At 39.9% G+C, this 13,575-nt stretch overlaps 1 protein-coding gene across 1 annotated transcript in view; it reads left to right on the forward strand.

Annotated features, from left to right (window-relative positions):
* LOC105495838 (serine palmitoyltransferase long chain base subunit 2) overlaps positions 1-13,575 on the forward strand; it is a 110,791-nt gene that overhangs the window by 42,415 nt on the left and 54,801 nt on the right. Inside the window, exons 5-6 of the mRNA XM_071099802.1 lie at positions 2,917-3,041; positions 10,401-10,494. Coding sequence (XP_070955903.1) covers positions 2,917-3,041; positions 10,401-10,494 — 219 coding nt within the window. The remainder of the gene's footprint in view (positions 1-2,916; positions 3,042-10,400; positions 10,495-13,575) is intronic.

Consider the following 13,575-nt stretch of genomic DNA (forward strand, 5'->3'; position numbering starts at 1 on the left):
TGAGGAATTGCTAAACTGTTTTCCAAAGAGACTACAGTGTTTTACAATCTCTCCATCAATGCGTGAGGGTTCCTGCTCATTTTTATATCGTCTTCCAGTCATCTTGTATGTAGCCCAACTTTAACCCTTGCTTACTTTGCTGCCTGTTCCCTCCAGTTTTTAAACTTCTCTAGGGTTCCATACAGTGAATTTGCTTGGTTTTCAAAGAATTCCACTCTATAAGGGCATAGATATGACCTTCTTCTAACTCTGTCATTTTCCAGTTGTATTAGTTTCCTGTGGCTGCTGTAACAAAATATCAGAAACAGAGTGACTTAAAACAAAAAAAAGTCTTGTCTCATAATTCTGTGGGTTATAGGTTTGGGGTCTAGGTGTCAGTAGGGCCATGCTCTCTGACACTCTGGAGAATCCTTCCTAGCTTCTGGTGTTGCCAGCAATCGATGACGTTCCCTGGCTTATAGTGCATCACCCCACCATATGGCTGTCTTCCTGTGTGTCAAACATTGTTGTCTTCTGGTTGGGCACAGTGGCTCATGCCTGTCATCCCGGCACTTTGGGAGGCCGAGGCGGGCGGATCACTTGAGGTCAGGAGTTCAAGACCAGCCTAGCCAACGTGGTGAAACCCTGTCTTTAGTAAAAATACAAACATTAGCCGGGCATGATGGAAGGTGCACGCCTGTAATTCCAGCTACTTGGGAGGCTGAGGCACGAGAATCACTTGAACTTGTAAGGCAGAGGTTGCAATGAGCCGAGATCACACCACTGCACTCCACCTGGGCAACAGAGTGAGACTGTCTCAAGAAAAAAAAACAAAAAAGCAGCATTGTCGTCTTCTGTGTTCCTTCTGTGCATGTCTATCTCTGTGTCCAAATTTCCCCTTTCTATAAAGACATTAGCATCCCCCTAATGGCCTCATTTTAATTTGATTACCGCTGGAATGTCCCAGTTTCCAAAGAAGGTCACATTCTTCTGGGAATGAGGACTTCAAAATATCTTTCTGGTGGGACACAATTGAACCCATAACACTATCCTTCTATATATTTTCCATTTTCATTAATTGTGTTCAGAATTATAGATGTCTACTAATTAATAAAAAATTGAGCTTTTTGCTTTTATTTCTTGGTTATCCAGCTGTTTTGTGATGATTTTCAAGAGGAAGATGGGAGTAGAACATTTTTATTTCCCCCATCTTTAAAACAGAGTTTCTAACTGGCACTCCAGAAATGACAAGCCTTTTGATCTAATCCTGTGGTTAAAGGAGCATTGTGCAGTGATGACATATAGTAAGAATACCTTATACCTTTATGGCATTTTATATTTTATAAAGTACTCGGCTGGGTGCAGTGGCTCACGCCTGTAATCCCAACACTTTGGGAGGCCGAGGTGGGTAGATCTCTTGAGGTCAGGAGTTCGAGACCAGCCTGGCCAACATGGTGAAACCCTGTCTCTACTAAAAATACAAAATAGCCGGGCATGGTGGCGTGCACCTGTAATCCCAGCTACTTGGGAGGCTGAGGCAGGAGAATCGCTTGAACCCAGGAGGCAGAGGTTGCAGTGAGCTGAGATTGCCACTGCACTCCAGCCTGGGCAACAGAGTGAGACTCTGTCTCAAAAAAAAAAAAAAAAGCTCAAACATATTATCTCTTTTGATCCTCACAACAATGTCATTAGGTAGATAGGGCAAATTATTACTGCTATTTAGAAGTATTTAGCCCAGAGACTTCCTAAGGGCTTTGATTAAGCAAGCCGTAAGGGCACATAGCATCCAAGTTTAGCAGTCTTCTTTCCCAGCGTCTTTTCTCTCTGTAATATCATTTAGTCCTTAAAGATTTGAGTACCAATATAAAATTGCAGTACAAATTTACCAGTCGGTTCACAGTGAGGGAAGAAACTTTTTTTTTTTTTTTTTTTTTTGAGTCAGAGTCTCTCTCTTTTGCCTAGGCTGGAGTGCAGTGGCACAATGTCAGCTCACTGCAGCCTCTGCCTCCCAGGTTCAAGTGATGCTCCTGCCTCAGCCCCCGAGTAGCTGGGATTACAGGCACCAGCACCACGCCCAGCTAATTTTTGTATTTTGAGTAGAGACAAGGTTTCGCCATGTTGACCAGGCTGGTCTTGAACTCCTGACCTTAGGCAGTCCGCCCTCCTTGACATCCCAAAGTGCTGGAATTGCAGGCGTGAGCCACTGCACCCTGCCGGGAAGAAACGTTTTTACCTATCTCTTGCTGTATAAAAGCCATCTCAAAACTTAGTTGTTTAAAACAGCAGCAGATTTATTTGCTCATGATTCTGCAATTTAGGGAGGGCTTAATGTTATCTTAGCTCCATGTGGTATTGGGTAGGCAGTTATGACTGTGTACAGAGGATCCAAGATGTCTTAACTCACATGTTTGACACCTCAGCTGGGTGGCAGGAGGGGCTAAAGGCTGGCTGGGCATCTCTGTTTCTCTTTCTCTCTCTGTCTCCCCCTCTCCTTACGTCTTTCTCTCCTCCTTCCATAGTCTCTTATCCTCCAGTTCCCACCCCCCGCCCATGTTCTGTTTTTGCAACAGGCCAGTTAGATTGTTTTATGTAGCAGCTGACTTCAAAAGTATAAAAGCAGATTTTGCTAGGCCTCCTGAGGCCTAAACCTGGAACTAGTATGCACAAACAGGAATGGGAGAAATTACTGGCAACCCCCTTTGGGGAAATTCCACTGCAGGTGCTGAATCAGATTTTATTCAACTATTGTGTTCTTTATGAGCGCATATTACTCTTCACAATATTTTGAAGAATATTACTCTTCATAATATTGACTCCTTCATAGATCTTAGTCTGAAAAGGACACAACACATACACTATGATTTCTTTCAATAAAGTGATGAGTAATTCTTAAATTCAGGATTTTGTGATACTGACTTTCTTAACTTCTTCACACAGGAAACCTGGACAAGCATGAAGAACTAGAGGAGCTTGTAGCAAGGTTCTTAGGAGTAGAAGCTGCTATGGCGTATGGCATGGGATTTGCAACGAATTCAATGAACATTCCTGCTCTTGTTGGCAAAGTAAGAACTCTGTGATTTATGAAAACTCACTCATGTATATCTTCTTTTGTTTTGAAAAGCATTCAGAGTGAGCTAAAAGCTGTTGTAAACTTTAGACTAAACATAGTTGAGCCAAAGATATCTCTACCACAAATTGTTTTTTTTCTTTTTTTTTTTTTTTTTTTTTTTGAGATAGAGTCTTGTTTTTTTGCCCAGGCTGGAGTGCAGTGGTGCCATCTCAGCTCACTGCAACCTCAGTCTCTCAGGTTCAAGCGATTCTCCTGCCTCAGCCTCCCAAGTAGCTGGGACTACAGGTGTGTGCCATCACGCCTGGCTAATTTTTTGTATTTTTAGCAGAGGCGGCGTTTCACCACGTTGGCAAGCCTGGGCAACATAATGAGGCCTCATCTCTATTTTATTTTTTAAATGAAAAACAATTTGTGGCTGGGCGTGGTGGCTCACACCTGTCATCCCAGTGCTTTGGGAAGCCGAGGTGGGCGGATCAACTGAGGTCAGGAGTTTGAGACCAGCCTGTGTTTATATATTTATATATACGTATAATATACATATTATATATACGTATAATATACATATTATATATGATATATATAATATACATATATGTGATATACATATTATATATGATATACGTATTACATATACATATTTTATATATATATCCCCAAGTGGGTAGCGTGTGTGAGAGGGCACAATCTGTATGTAAATGTAAATTATGTCTCAGCAGATTGGTGCTCTCATCCTGAAAGGCCCTTTGAGGTTATTTATTTTCATGTTTAACATGACATCTAGGAATGGTATATTGAAAATACGGTGGATTAACTCGAGCAGGAGAATTGAGTTTTTGTTTCTTGGTTGTTTATATGGTCACTCTTAGCTGTGTGACTGTGAGCATGTCAAATAATCTTTCTGATCCTCCACATTTCTTTTGTAAAATGAGGTGGTTGAGCTAGATTAACTCTAAAGTCCTTTTTAGTTATGCAATGTATGGGTCTGTAAAGTAGAGGTGGGACAAATAGAAAACAAACAGCAAGATAGGAGATTTAAACCCATCTGTATTGATAAACATTAAATATAAATGGTTTATACATTCCAGGGAGAATGGACAAAGATTGTCAGATAAAATTAAGTAGGTTTCCTAATATAAAATAGCAACTTATGTTAAATATGAAGACACAGGTTAAAAGGAAAAGGATAGTAAAATATACAGCATGCAAATAGTAATCAGAAGAAATTTGAAGTGCCTGTATTAATATAAACAAAGATTTCAGAGCAAGAACTATTTCTGGTGATAAAGAGGAACATTGTGTAATGATTAAGGTTTTAATTCATCAAGAGAATGTAATTTTAAATGTATGGGTGCTTATCCCGTTTATGCCTAATGTTCCATTATTGGAACACTAAGCATGTGGGAGTTATTTATATCCTACTGCTCAAGGTCATCGCCAAGGTCTGATTTTGCAATTCAAAAAATTGTAACCTCTGGCATAAATGGTTTATGAACAGAGCTTCAAAGTACATGAAGCAGAAATTGATGAAACTAAAAGAAGTAGACAAATAGAAAGTTGTAATTACAGACATTAACCCCTCTCTCTCTTTTATTTTTATTTTTATTTTTGAGACAGAGTCTTGCTCTGTTACCCAGGCTGGAGTGCAGTGGCGTGATTTCGGCTCACTGCAAGCTCCGCCTCCTGGGTTCACGCCATTCTCCTGCCTCAGTCTCCCAAGTAGCTGGGACTACAGGCGCCCACCACCACACCTGGCTAATTTTTTGTATTTTTAGTAGAGACGGGGTTTCACCGTGTTAGCCAGGATGGTCTCAATCTCCTGACCTCATGATCTGCCCACGTCGGCCTCCCAAAGTGCCGGGATTACAGGTGTGAGCCACTGCGCCCGGCCCTAACCCCTCTCTCTTAATTGACAGAGGAATGAAACAGAAAATCAGTAATGATATAGAACATTTGGAAAACACTGTCAACCAGTTGACCTAGTTGAGAGTCTTGAAACACTTCACTCAACAACAGCAAAACATTTACTACCAAAGACCATATTCTAGGCCATTAAGCCAGTTTTAGTAAATTTTAAAGTATTAAAATTATTCAAAGTATGTTCTGTGATCACAGTGGAATTTAAATGAGAAATTAATAACTCAAAGATACCTGGAAAATCTTTGAATATTTGAAAATTAAACAACATACTTGTAAATAACCCATGGGCCAGAGAAGAAGAAACAAGGGAGAATAAAAATATTTTGAACTAAATGGAAATGTAACCTGTTACAATTTGTTGGATGAAGCTAAAGCAGTGCTCAGATGGAAATGTATAGCATTAAATGTTTATACAGGTTGAGCATCCCTAATCCCAAAATCTGAAATCTAAAATGTTTCAAACTCATAAATATTTTGAGTGTCATCATGACAGCTCAAAGAAAATGCTTAGGGGTGCTAAAGCAGTAAATATAATGCAAATAATCCAAAATCCACAAAAATCTGAACTGAAACACATCTGATCCCAAGCATTTTGAATAAGGGATATTCAACCTGTATTAGAAAAAAGTAAAGCTTGTAGCTTAAAAAATTAGGAAAAGAAGAACAAATTGAACCCAAACTAAGCAGAAAGAAGAATATAATGAAGATAAATGTAAAATCCAGTAAATTAGAAAATAGGTAATAGGGAAATTAGTGAAACCAAAGCTAATTCTTTGAGAAAATGAATACAGTTGATAAATCTCTAGCCAGAATGGTCAGGATAAGAAGAGAGAAGATTCATATTACCAGCAACAGGAATGAGAGAGGGGGACATCACTACACGTCCTATGGACATTAAAGGATAATAAGGGAATATTAAGAACAACTTCATGCCAATAAATTCAACAACTTAGATAAAATACACAAAATTCCTTGTAAGACATAAATGTATGGCTCCGTGACTTCACATTATAATACGTTGCTGTCCTGCATTTTGAAGTACAAACCTGAGATTCTTTTTTGTTAGAATTTTTAACACTAGAGGATTAGAAGATCTCATCTTGCTCTTCTCTCTGTATGCCTACAAACTCTAACAAAGGATTATCTATAATTAGATGTTTTCTACACAGACCTGAAAGATACAACCATAAAGATTTATATTCCAAATCAGACTATAGTTGAAATATTATTAAATATCATTTAATCTGTTAAAGACAGTAACTTATCCAGTTTAAATGATCCTTTGAATCTGATACTGAATTTCCATGTGAGGTGGTTAATTGCTCAGTTTAATGGCAGGATGGGGCAGTATATTGATTAAAAGCAGACACTTGTCTTATTTAATAATTATTTTGTGGCCGGGTACAGTGGCTCACTTTGGGAGGCCGAGGCGGGCGGATCACGAGGTCAAGAGATCAAGATCATCCTGGCTAACATGGTGAAACCCCATCTCTACTGAAAATACAAAAAATTAGCTGGGCGTGGTGGCAGGCGCCTGTAGTCCCAGCTGCTCAGGAGACTGAGGCAGGAGAATGGTGTGAACCCGGGAGGTGGAGCTTGCGGTGAGCAGAGATCGCACCACTGCACTCCAGCCTGGGTGGCAGACCAAGACTCCATCTCAAAATAATAATAATAATAATAATAATAATAATAATATAAGTATTATTATTTTGTTACTGTGCTTGTGACCTAGAGCAAGATTTTAAACTCCTGAACAAGAGTTTCCTCATATGTGAAGTGGGAGTGATAATAGGGTCTATTACATAGAGTTGTTGTGAGGATTACAAGTAATAATGCTTTTAAATCTTTTAACATCATACCTGAAACATTTAAGCACTTAGATGTTAACTACTAGTGTGAATATCTATTTTATTTTTGAACCAAATATTTAATAAAGCTTTTCAGAATAAGTTCTAAAGGAAAAAGACAGATTGATACATTGAAATGGTGAATAAGGCTGTCTAAAAGAGACTGTCTAAAAAGAGTTCCTTTTTGCCAGAAGAAAAGAACATAATGCTTTTGCAGGTTTGCCAGAAAAATATTTAGCTGGAAAGAGGAGAAAATAAAATTTTGTGTGGAGGGGAAGGGAAGGGAGGATACCTTTTCAGATAGAGTTGATTGCCAAGAGTGGTAAGTAAAGAATTTGAAGACTTGCTGAAGAGAAATCTGACCTCTCCTTATTTCCTCCCCCAGTTTCACTTTTTCAATTTTAACACGTTTTTTGAAACTTAAATTTAGACTTACAAAAAGAGTTACAAAAGAGTACAGAGAGTTCCTGTATACCATTCATTCAGCTTCCCTTTATGTTAACATCTTGAATAACAGTGGAACCATTTCTTACAGCTTAGAAATTAACTGTGATACAATACTATAACTAAAGTACAGGACGTATTTGGTTTTCACTGGTTTTTCACTGATGTCCTTTTTCCGCTTCAGGATCCAGGTGAGGATCCACATTGCCTTTAGCTGTTGTAGCTCCTTGGTCTCCTCCAATCTGGAATAGTTCCTGTCTTTCTTTGTCTTTCATGACCTTGATACTTCTGAAGGGTACTGGTCCCTTATTTTGCAGAATGTCTCCAATTTGGGTCTGTCTGCTGTGTTGTTATGGTTTGATTGAGCCCATGCATTATTGAGAAAGCTACCACGGAGGTGGTACCCTTCTCAGTGAATCATGCGAGAGACTGTGGTTTCAATATGTATTACTGATGATGTAAATCTTAATCACTTGGCTCAGGTGTCAGCAGGGATTTTCTGCTACCAACGTACTGCTTTTCCCTTTGTAATCACCATATATTGTGGCAGAGATACTTTGGGACTGTATATAGCATTTTGGATTAAACTTTCACCCACTAACTTTAGTAGGCGTCTCTGATCTTGCCTGTGGCAGTTATTACCTTGGTGTTCTAATGGTGGTTTTTCTATTTTTCTCATTCCTTCTGTACTTACTAGTTAGAATTTTTGTGTAAGGAAGAGTTCTTGCTTCTCCGTTATTTATTTGTGTAATTATGGGTTTGTGAATATTTTTATTATTTGGCTTATAATTCAACACAATTGCTTCTTTTTTGTTGCTGGACTTTTAGTTTTGGCCATTGGGAGCTCCTTCAGGTGGGTACCTGTGTCCTTGGACTATATAATAACTTTTTTTTTTTTTTTAAGCATTCTCATACTTTCTGACATAATAAAATGCTCCAGGATCATCTTATGTTTTCCCTATCCCAGTTTTGGAATTAACCAGTTCTCCAAGAAGCCCTGATTCTTTTTATTGGAGAATGGTATTTAGAAACCAAGGTCTGGGAACTAGGTGTGTGTATTGCTGCAGGAGTGTCACTGCTTCTCACCTCTCAGTGACTAGAGCTAGAAAATGTATGTATGTATGTATGTATGCTAACTCATGCATACACGTGTGCGTGTGTGTGTGTGTGTGCACGCATAAAGATTTGAAAGCCAGGAGTCTATATTGATACTGCCAACTCTGCTTTTCTTTTCCTCCTTCTCCTCCTCTTCCTTCTTCTCCTCCCATCTTCTGTCTTCTCCTCCTGCTCCTCCTGCTCCTCCTCCTCTTTTTTTTTTTTTTCAGACAGAGTCTCCCTCTGTAACCCAGGTTGGAGTGCAGCAGCACAGTTTTGGCTCACTGAAACCTCCGCCTCCTGGGTTCAAACGATTATCGTGCCTCAGCCTTTTGAGTAGTTGAGATTACAGGTGCCCGTCACCAAGCCCAGCTAATTTTTGGGGGGTTTTCTTTTTGTTGTTTTTTTTTTTTTTTTTTTTTTTAGTAGAGATGGGGTTTTGCCGTGTTGGCCAGTCTGGTCTCAAACTCCTGACCTCAAGTGATCCACCCACCTTGGCCTCCCAAATTGCCAGGATTACAGGCATGAGCCACCATGCCTGGCAACTTCATTTTTAATCTGTATATTTTTAACCAGGGTAGCTTTTTTATCTTAATAAATACTATGTGCTTAATAAAAATTTCAAACACAACTACTGTTACAAGTTTCTTAAGTATTCCTTTAAGAATATTCTGTAATAAATAAGCATATATATATATATATATATATAGTTGACCCTTGAACAACGTGGTTTGAACTATGCAGGTCCACTTATACGTGGATTTTTTTCAACCAAATATGGATCAGAAATACAGTATTCAGCCAGGCACAGTGACTCACGCCTGTAATCTTGGCACTTTGGGAGGCCGAGGCGGGTGGATTACCTGAGGTCAGGAGTTCAAGACCAGCCTGGCCAACATGGTGAAACCCCATCTGTACTGAAAATACAAAACTTAGCCAGGCGTGGTGTCAGGCACCTGTAATCCCAGCTACTTGGGAGGCTGAGGCAGGAGAATTGCTTGAACCTGGGAGGCAGAGGTTGCAGTGAGCCAAGATTGCACCCACTGCACTCCAGCAACAAGAGTGAGACTCCGTCTCTCACACACACACACAAAACATAGTATTTATGGAACACAAACTCCAAGTATATGGAGGGCCTACTTTTCCTATAAGCAGGTCCCGCGGGGCTAACTGCAGGACATGAGCATGTATGGATTTGGATAAGTGTGGGGTGAGGCAGTTCTGGAACCGAGTCCTCCTGTAGACTGAGGGATGACTGTGTGTCTGTGTATCTTCTCTTCTTTTTATTCTTATGGGAGCATGCTAGATGCTTTCTGCACCTTGTTCATCTAATTGGACATTTTGAGGCCATTTTTGACAGAGAAAAACCTGTTTCTGGGTTCCGATCTGACAGGTTGAAGGGCCCCCTGAGAGATGGAAGAGTAAGAACTGCAGTGAAAAAAAAAAAGCTGAGACCTTCAGCCTTGTTGCCTTAGCAGAAACTGATGTTTGTGTGTTAAAGCAAAGCTTGTTTGGAGATTTTTAAGATAAAACTGAAGCCTACAGTCCGTGTTATGTGGGGAAAAGGTTAATAAGTAGGATCTTCCAAGTAAGTTCTTCCCTGGACTCTGGATATGAGTAGTAGTGAGAGAATGCCCCATTTCCACAGACATGACCCCATCAGCTGCCATTTCCCACAGATGAACAGAACATCATACTAAAACTACATGGAATTCTCTCACGTAAAGAAACCAAAACATTTTAGAGACTGATGTGTCATGTTTTAAATATGAATAAAGACCTGTTGCCATATATCTGACTATTTACCTCAGTCATGGGACTGAAGATATTAAATTAAAAGGCTAGAATTTTGCATCTACTTTTAAGGTGTCTTTACAAAAAGCAAATGATCATGTATACTTTTTTCCTCTTCTTAAAATTGATCACTGTGCTGTTGTGCACGATTTCCTTATTAAGATACAGCTATTAGTGCGTGTGGCATTTTGTGATTTGTGTAACTAACCCTTTCCCTCCCAGCTTCTTACCTTTCTGTTCCTGTGATATTGCAGGGTTGCCTGATTCTGAGTGATGAGCTGAACCATGCATCACTGGTTCTAGGAGCCAGACTGTCAGGAGCAACCATTCGAATCTTCAAACACAACAGTGAGTTTGCTGCGGAATTCACTGCTGGCCTTGGTGTTTATTATTCTTTGGATCCATGGTGGGAATTAACATGAGTTATATTAGCAGTTGAAAATATAAATGAAGCCAAAGTAGCAACTTTTAAAATGTTCTTCTGGTCCAGTCTTTTAAAATTAGAGGTTGAAGGAAGCCTCTTGTACAAATATAATACCATTCTTTTATTTGACCATTAAGTTTTCCATCCCATTTCGTTGTTTACAAATCCCTTACTCAAATACATTTACTCGATGTCTATAGTGTATCTTGCCATAAGACTAGCGGTGTTTAGATGAATAAATCAAGGTCTCTGACTGGTTAATGAAGAGACTTAATAGATAAGCCAGTGTTTACAGTACAGCAGACAGGTGCTGAAGTACAGCCATGAATAGATGCTGTGGGAGCACGGAGGAGGGTGCCCCTGAGCCAGACCTTTCCTCCCTAAGTGGAAATATCTTTGCGTGTTATCAAAATGATTATTTAGAATAAAAATGTATAACTTTCATAGTTAAAACACACACAAAGGCAGAAAAGATAACCCAACAGTATGTTTAATATCATCTTTTCCCAGAATGGTGTGCAGGCACAGACAGGTTTGGAAGAATGTATACCAAAATGTTAGGTGTGTACCCCTGGATGGAAGGATCATAGATGATAACATCATTTTTGCTTTTGTTTTTGTTTTTATCTTGTCTAAAATGTTTTACAGTGAGAAATGAGATCTTATTAAATATCCCTATGTAACCTGTTATTTTCTTTCTTTCTTTCTTTCTTTCTTTCTTTCTTTCTTTCTTTCCTTCCTTCCTTCCTTCCTTCCTTCCTTCCTTCCTTCCTTCCTTCCTTCCTTCCTTCCTTCCTTCCTTCCTTCCTTCCTTCCTTCCTTCCTTCCTTCCTTCCTTCCTTCCTTCCTTCCTTCCTTCCTTCCTTCCTTCCTTCCTTCCTTCCTTCCTTCCTTCCTTCCTTCCTTCCTTCCTTCCTTCCTTCCTTCCTTCCTTCCTTCCTTCCTTCCTTCCTTCCTTCCTTCCTTCCTTCCTTCCTTCCTTCCTTCCTTCCTTCCTTCCTTCCTTCCTTCCTTCCTTCCTTCCTTCCTTCCTTCCTTTCTTTCTTTCTTTCTTTCTTTTTCTTTTGTGACAAGAGTCTCGCTCTGTCACCGAGGCTGGAGGGCAGTGGCTCAGCCTTGGCTCACTGCAACCTCCGCCTCCCGAGTTCAAGCGATTCTCCTGCCTCCACCTCCTGAGTAGCTGGATTACAGGGGCACGCCACCACACCTGGCTAATTTTTAGTATTTTAGTAGCGACGGAGTTTCACTGTGTTGGCCAGACTGGTCTTGAACTGACTTCAGTTGATCCTCCCGCCTTGGCCTCCGAAAGTGCTGGGACTACAAGTGTGAGCCATCACGGCTGGCCCCTTTTTACAATACACTGTGATTGTTGTTTGTCATTACATGTGACTCTACCTCATTCTTAAATGCCAGTGTGGCAGTCAGTGCCTGCATGTGCCTTCATTTAATTGCTCCCTCAATTGGACATCAGGGTGTTTCTAAGTTTTTCTACTGGGAATAGCACTACACTTACAGTTTTGTACAGTCATCTGGTTAGTGCCTTAGGATAAATTTTTAGTAGTCTCAGAATGCGTGGTTAAAAGAGTATACATTTTTAATAGTTTTCCGAATTGCCTCTAAGCATTATATGAACTCTTTTTTTCACTTTTATTTTAGGTTCAGGGGTACATGTACAGGATTGTTATATAGGTAAATTGCATGTCTCGGGGGTTTGTGTACAGATTATTTTGTCACCCAGGTAATCAGCATAGTACCTGATAGGTAGTTTTTCAAACCTTACCCTCCTCCTCCCCTGCCTCATCCTCAGGTAGGCCCCAGTGTCTGTTGTTCCCTTCTTCGTGTCTGTATGTACTCAGTGTTTAGCTCCCACTTACAAGTGAGAACATGTGGTATTTTGTTTTCTGTTCCTGTGTTAGTTTGCTTAGGATAATGGCTTCTAGCTGCATCCTTGTTGCTGCAAAGGACATTATCTCATTCTTTTTTATAGCTACATAGTATTCGATGGTATATGTGTATGTGTGTGTGTGTGTGTGTGTGTGTGTATATATATATATATATATTTTTTTTTTTTTTTTTTTTTGAGACAGAGTCTTGCTCTGTCACCCAGGCTGGCATGCGTTGGCATGAACTGAGCTCACTGCAACCTCCACCTCCCCAGCTCAACCGATCCTCCCATCTCAGCCACCGTAACAGCTGGGATTACAGGTGTATTCCACCATGCCTGGCCAGGGTTGGTTGGTTTGTTTTTTTTCTTCTGTATTTTTTGTGAAGATGGGGTTTCACCATGTTGCCCAGGCTGGTCTTGAATTCCTAGGCTCAAGCAATCCATCCACCTTGGACTCCCAGTGCTGGGATTATAGGCATGAGCCACTGCACCTGGCCCCACATTTTTTTAATCCAGTTTACTGTTGATGGACATTTAGGATGATTCTGTGTCTTTGCTGTTGTGAATAGTGCTACAATGAACATACACATGCTTGCATCCTGTATGAATTTTACTCAACAGTGTGAGATTGACTGTTCCTGCTCACTGGCCATTCACTCAGTGAATCATTTTAAATCTTTCCAAATCTAATGAGGAAATATTATGTTAGTTTTTATTTCATTGCTTATTAGGTATAGAGCAACTTTTTACATTTTTATTGTATTTTTATATCTGTTTTTTAAACCCTACTTGTAAGTTAATGTGTTTGTATTTCCTTATAAATTGGCCATTTTCAAATTGTTTCTATTTTTTACTGATTATAAGAGCCCTTTATATGAATTAGCTTTTCCTTTATGTTGCATTATTTTATTAATTTTTTTTTGAGACAGGGTCTCGTTCTGTCACCCAGGCTGGAGTGCAGTAGCACAACCACAACTCACCACAGCCTTGACCTCCTGGGCCCAAAGGATTCTCCTGCTTCAGCATCCCAAGTAGCTGGGACTATAGGCATGCACCACCATGCCGGGCTAGTGTTTTTTATTTTTTATAGAGACAAAGTCCCTCTGTGTTGCCCAGGTTG

The sequence above is a fragment of the Macaca nemestrina genome, chromosome 7 (genome assembly GCF_043159975.1).
Source record: "Macaca nemestrina isolate mMacNem1 chromosome 7, mMacNem.hap1, whole genome shotgun sequence".
Classification (NCBI taxonomy): Eukaryota; Metazoa; Chordata; class Mammalia; order Primates; family Cercopithecidae; genus Macaca; species Macaca nemestrina.